Raw genomic sequence first — 6,792 nt, 5'->3', positions numbered from 1 at the left:
ACATATAATGATAATCATAATTAAATAATTATGTATATCATATCACATTATTATAAGGTCAGTGTCATAGACAGCCTTTTATATAATGTTGTGAAATTATACCAATATAGTTAGTATAAAGTCAGGTATATTATATCATATCACATTATTATAAGATCGGTGTCGTAGACAACCTTTTATATAATAACATGAGATTATACAAATATGGTTAGTATATAAATACACAATAATATATATCATATCACGTTATTATAAGGTCAGTGTCATAGACAACCTTTTATATAATAACATGAAATTATATATTAATATAGTTAATATATATATACATAATAAATATATATCACGTTATTGTTTAAAAACCTTAGAAGCTTTTATACTTGTCGTATCCCTTACCGGGAGTGTGGGATGTCGTCTTAACATCCTCCCAGGATTTATAACAAGTTTTGAAAAAAAACTTATTTTTTCATAACATGATATTATATACACAATAAAAATATATAAACAGTAAAATAAAAATTTTTACTTGTTGAATATTTTTGACTTCTTCTTGTATTTTGGAGCGTCGGAAAATATAGAGAACCTTCGAGCGATCGTGCTGATAACGTGTTGTGAAAAAGTAAAAATTTACGGTAAAAAGTAAAAACTCAAAAACTCAAAATTTATCAAATTCTATACTTTATAAAATTTTTCTCTCTTCACAATTGTGTTTTTCTACACAAATGGAGAGACCTATTTATAGATCTCAATTGGAGATTAGTCAAAAATTAATACATCATTAATTACATCATCACACACTAATTTTCAATATTTTACAACTCAATTTTCAACTTTCAACCTTCAACATTCAACAATAAATAATAATATATATTTATATATATTTTCAACATTTTTAACTTTATTTATATATTATTTTTTATACGACTTTAGAAAAGGGTTGTTCTCTTATTTTTAATTTTAAAATGTTCCAAGGCCTAGCAAACATGTGGGCGCCAATAAACTTGATTTTATACACACCCATGTGAATTCATCAATTATTTAAAGAAATCTGGGCCCTTTTAATTTATACCTGGACAAACATTCTCATCTAAAAACTTCCGTCAAAATAATTGAAAGTGAGCCTTGAATATTCAGCCTGGAAAATGAAATAATGTTGTACAAAATTTATTTTCTCAAAAGAACAAGTATCTAGTGAAACGATCTCATCCGTAAAATAGTCAAACCGATCCATATGTATAATGAAAAATAACATTTTTTTTACTGAATCACGTCGAGTCCGATCGGAAATCTATCTCACAAAATGAGTTTGTGTTCTCATAAATCGAGTGGCTATCCATTAATCAACTTTCAATACCAAATTTCTTGCCACCCCAACAATATTGCAACAACGGTCAGGAAACATACACGAGATACGTCAATTGTAGGGATCAACCTCAAACTTTTATGACCTCAATCCAATCAACAAGTTGTTTTAGCACAGTTCATAGTTTGTAATCAAGCCTCATTTGTGTTTTTTTGGCTCGATCCATTTCTCGATTTATGAGTGTCATCCTATCAAACGGCGTCTCAGCAAGTCGCATGTGCGTGGCATCTCAAGTTAATGTACGAGAACATCAACTCGACTCTACATTTTCAGCTGTTATAGCAAGCATACACTCAATTTTGGGTTCGTCTCGAAATAATTCCATGAATTCATAGTTTCGCCCCTCGTGTATCTAACATGATGCAAGTAGTGTATAATCGAGTGCCAAACATATGATAAGCTCAATATAGTAAGAGGGTATCTTTCCTTAGCTTTAGGAACCATAGAACTCTATCATGTGTTCGCGGTCCAAATGACAACGATATAGAAACCGGAGGAATAAAACGTGATATATATAAACGAAAAGAATTAGCAAAAGATAATAGTAGAAGCAAATACTGGGTAATAAATATGTGCTTCATTCTTTGCCATCAGCCGCACGAAGCGAACCGAGTTGAACCGGAGCTTGTGTTCCGACGACTTTTGATGAGCCGTAGGTGGACAAATCGACGCCCTTGACTTTTTCTTTCTCGATTTGTTCCTTAATCCACGCGTACGTGATTCTCAGTCCATCCTGCATATACGTTTGCACCAAAAAGGAAATCAGATGCAAGTCATGAATTTCAAGTACAATTGTTGAATTAGTTTAGATGCATGCCGCGAGTACAATTCAACATCGAATGCAAGAGATGTAAATGAGGACGTCATAGGCTTTTTCTGTATTAGATACATCAAAGTGAATTTACAAAACTGAATGGGATGTAAGCAATCAGTAACGAGTCGATCTCAATCAGCTGGAACGTTATATGTCATATCATATGAGTTCCAATGAAAGACAAGCCTACAACTTATAAGAAGCTGCACCCAGAAATATAACAGAGGGATTGATGGGATTATGTTCTCTTGTAATATCAAAGCTGATTTACCCACAAAAGAGGATGTAAGAAACGACTAAACGCCCATCTTCACATTAGTTGGATGCAATCCCAGCGTCTCATGTATGGCGACGTGTACCAAGATATGTAGCAGAGGATGTGCTGGGCTCATGCTCCTCAACTCCTCGTAATATCAAAGCACTCATTTTACATCTACGGTTACCTTTGCTTGAATGCATATAAATGCACCACGAAAGATAAAAACATATGTAGCAAAGGATATGATCGTGTTAAGGGTCTGGGCCTGGGCCTCGAAGATTCTGGGACCAGGCCAAGAACACGAGATACAAAACAGCGAAAATAATACATAAAGCCACACACGTTAGAAAAGTCTACACTAGGAGGATCCAGAAAGGCGGAAAAGGGGAGTCTCATACAGAAAACGAGGAGGGAATAAGAAGGGAAGAATAAGTTAATTTTTGGGTAGACAGTTGCCTAAGTGAACTTACTAGCGTGGGGAGTAATATTCTGCTCTAGGGTCCGTTCTTTTTGCGAAGGATTGGTCATTATCCATGTAACATCTTACTGTTTTCATCGAACACAATTACCTAGGATGAGTTTCTTTTCCCATATATTTGTTGTGACACTGTTTTATTTCTTGGAGTGTGGATTGTGCCAGTAAAATAGATCGACTATATGTTATCGTAAAACCAAATAGAGAAAAATCGAAATACAGACCTTTAGTTTCATAGAAGGAGCCCAACCAAGCTTCTCTTTTATTAGAGTGTTGTCCGAGTTTCGACCACGGACACCCTCCGGCCCTGGAATATGATGGATGGGCAGCTTCTTGTTGTCAAAGCTCAGGACCATTTCAGCCATCTCATTCATGCTCACCATCTCATCGCTTCCTATGTTTACTGGCTCCCGGAAGTCAGACTTAGTCAATCTACAGTAATGCAGCAGTTCATTCCAGAATCACAAGTACATTTCGCAGATCACACACGAGGGCAAAACTAACTCTGTTCCTTAACAAAATATGTTTTAGAATCAACTGTTTTTGTATTCATACGACCTAAGCAGCACTGAGTCTATTTATTTTGAGACCTAATATCAGAGCCAATCTTTCAAACATCAGCAGTGAGAGCAGAGACGTTCTTACGTATGACAATATGTTGTAAAACCTAACAACGGCGACACTACAAGTTAGCATTGAACTCAGATAACTTCAGATGGAAGTAAGATCTTATAACATCAAGAAGATCACATTCATAGGCATTATTGATTTGTAATTTACCTCAAAACACCCTCAACACATTCGTCAATGAACGTAAAAGATCGAGTTTGTAGCCCATCACCCCACATCTCAAATTTATCAGTAGATGTAATGGCCTTCCTACAGAAAGCAGCGGGTGCTTTCTCCCTGCCACCTGTGGTGATAGTGAAAAGTTAAAGCAACTCGTCAATATTTATTTAAGTATGAAGGAAAAAATATCACAATCCATTAATCACAAAATCTTCTGAGTTTCACCTTTCCACGTTCCAAAAGGACCATAAATGTTATGAAATCTTCCTATACGGCACTCAATTCCGAAGTCCTTGTTGTAGTGTTTACATATCTCCTCCGACGCAAGCTTCTCTAGCCCATAAGCATCCTGAGGCTAAAAAGGAAGCAAAAATACAACTCATTGGTACAATGGAAATTTTCTATAATAACATAAAATAACTTGTATGAGAAGAAACCTCAGCAGGCCAGGCATCAGATTCCTTCAAGCTCACGTTGGTGTCCAGCTGCTTAAATTCTGGATATATGCATGCACTAGAGGCGTAGAAAAACCTACATCAAAGAAGATTATCAAAATCAGATTTCGTTATCTACGTGTGTGTCTTATTTCCACAATTTCAAGGATGAACTTAACTCCAACAATGGACCGCTATAGAAGGAAAAAGTGTGATTGTCACTTGGTAGTCCTCTACCACAGAAGAAAATATTGGATGGCATCCAAAGTAACGAAACAGGAAAAAAAGAATTAAAGATTCAATGTCCCTTGTATTTTCAAATTGTGATCAACTCATTTGAGTTATCATCATATGCTTGCAATGTACTATTATTATATAATCTTTAAAAATAAATTATAATTATAAAAGATGAAAAGCATATCCGAACCGCTGACATGGTACGCGGGAGAAGAATCATACATCATTGCCGAGAATTAAATTCAAGATTCAACATGCATATCAAATCCACATTTTAAAAGCACCATTGCATTAAATGATGACCTCTTAACTCCATTGATCCTTGCCGCCTCGATCATATTAAAGCTGATCATCGTATTATTATACATGATTACAGAGTGATTTGACTGAATGAAGCCCATTCCTCCCATATCAGCAGCAAGATTAAATACATGGTCGACTCCTTTGGTAACTTTCAGGCAGTTATCCATCACCCTCAGATCAACAAGATGGAACTCATCGCAGAACATGTCCGCAGTCATGTGTTCATTTTTCTTCCAATCCGAAGCTATAATATAATGACCCTCACTTTTCAAACGTCTTGCGATATGGGAAGCAATGAACCCGCCAGCTCCGGTGATGGAAATTCGGAGACTTTCTGAAGGCCAATAAGGCTCCCTTTCAAGATTTTCATATGTGTATGCTCCATAGTTGCTTTCGACTGTGGTGCCCATTCTGAGATCAAAAGGGAATTAAGGAAGAAGGTAATACAACTACGGTGAAAAAGTTCGTATATGAAAATAAAAAGATATAGATACCATGCAAGTATAACAGAACCAAACATGGATACTAGAAACAAAATTAAAAGTAATAAGCATGTGAAATCTCGTTCATTGTCGTATATACTATGTAAAAAATATACACGTGACTATAAAAATGTATATAACCAAACCCCTCCTCCGCTACTGTAAGTCTAAGAATCAACAAATAAGTAAATTTGGACAGTAAAAACGGTAGCTTCAGCCTCCTTGCAATTGAAAACAACCTGCACACATTAGTTAAGTAGAAATGCAAGTTCTTCCCCAGTTTTTTTTTTCACAAATTCATTACTATCCGTAATTCAAGTAAAACAAACCCAATGACAGAGGATGAAGTCCAGCAGGAACGATCACCCCCCTTCCTTTAATAATTAAACATGCACATACATATTTTTCCTTAATGTGCGAGTTGCAAAATGATATTTGGCCTTCCAAATCATAAAAGAAAATTTCAGTTCATACTTCCACCATTTACATTTGTTCTCTAACTCCATCACTGCATAAAGCAACAAACCTAGTTGTCGAATGTGATTCTTTAGAAATGTAACTTCGAACAACACTTTCTCACTAATCTTACTGACAGAGCATACGTTACCCATCCTCTACATTCAGATTCTTGGTCCATTTCACATCAAGGTAATGAAATCAGCAGAGAGCCATATTAGAAAACAAAGCACATATTAACAAGAAACACAAAACTAACACAACAAGCAGCACAAACTGAGTTATTTAACTAATGAAGAAACAAAGAAACTACAACCGAAACCGTACTCGAACACAACCACAAAAATTCTATAAAATCTTGATATTATACCCATTTTTCCACAAAAATGCAGTAAACAAACCATGAGTCTTGGAGGCGCGCACAAATTTTGCTACAAATGCCTCCCATGTACCTCAAAATTAGACAAAATTTGTGCAATCCACAAAAATTCCACACTCAGAAAACATATAAATCAAAACCCAAAATAAAATAATAATAATAATAATAATAATAAAAATAAAAAGATATATATCAGCATACCAAAGCAGAAACATCTCGAACAATTTCAAGAAAAAGACTCTGAATTTAGGCATATACTTATTATTATTCTCAGACATTAAAAAAAAAAGTGACAGAGATTAAGATTCAATAACCTCAAGTTTCGATTCTTGGAAAATTTTGTATGCGCAAATATGCAATAAATCTCTTCCCAATTTCTTGCGCTACATATAAGTAGTGGCTTGTGCGGTCCTTAAATGATTTGCCCACTGAAAACTTTATCTTTTTTCCAATTTCTAAGGACAGCAATTTGCATGTGCAATCCTTTTGCACTTTTTTTCAATTTTATACTAATAATTAATGTAATAGGACGTGTTTGATTTGTACTCGAATGTTTCTTGGTGATTAGCAATTCTCCACGTTTTATTTCTTGTTTTTATTGTCATATTCTTGTTTTTTTATTGTCATAATACATTTTCCTCCAATTTCTTTTTATGGAATTTGAAAGCATATTCTTTAATAATCCTCACTAATTTTTTCCATTATACTTCATAACTCATTGGAATATTATTCACGTTTTTTTAATGATAACATTCATTTTAATTTAACTACCACAATGGTAACAAATTTTAAAGATACTAAATT

At 34.5% G+C, this 6,792-nt stretch overlaps 1 protein-coding gene across 1 annotated transcript; it reads right to left on the bottom strand.

Moving 5' to 3' along the window:
* Positions 1 to 1,765: 1,765 nt before the first annotated feature.
* On the bottom strand, positions 1,766 to 6,469 carry LOC140878899 (GDP-mannose 3,5-epimerase). Its single transcript, XM_073282526.1, has 7 exons — positions 6,303 to 6,469; positions 4,672 to 5,082; positions 4,135 to 4,228; positions 3,923 to 4,052; positions 3,689 to 3,821; positions 3,133 to 3,340; positions 1,766 to 2,093 (listed from the first exon to the last, which is right to left on the bottom strand). Exons 2-7 carry the CDS (start codon positions 5,079 to 5,081, stop codon positions 1,938 to 1,940), a joined length of 1,131 nt encoding a protein of 376 aa, XP_073138627.1. The 5' UTR covers position 5,082; positions 6,303 to 6,469; the 3' UTR covers positions 1,766 to 1,937.
* Positions 6,470 to 6,792: the final 323 nt, after the last annotated feature.

Source organism: Henckelia pumila, chromosome 1 (genome assembly GCF_033568475.1).
Source record: "Henckelia pumila isolate YLH828 chromosome 1, ASM3356847v2, whole genome shotgun sequence".
NCBI lineage: Eukaryota > Viridiplantae > Streptophyta > Magnoliopsida > Lamiales > Gesneriaceae > Henckelia > Henckelia pumila.
The sequence above is the reverse complement of the archived record's forward strand: the minus strand, read 5'-3'. Positions and strand labels throughout refer to the sequence as shown.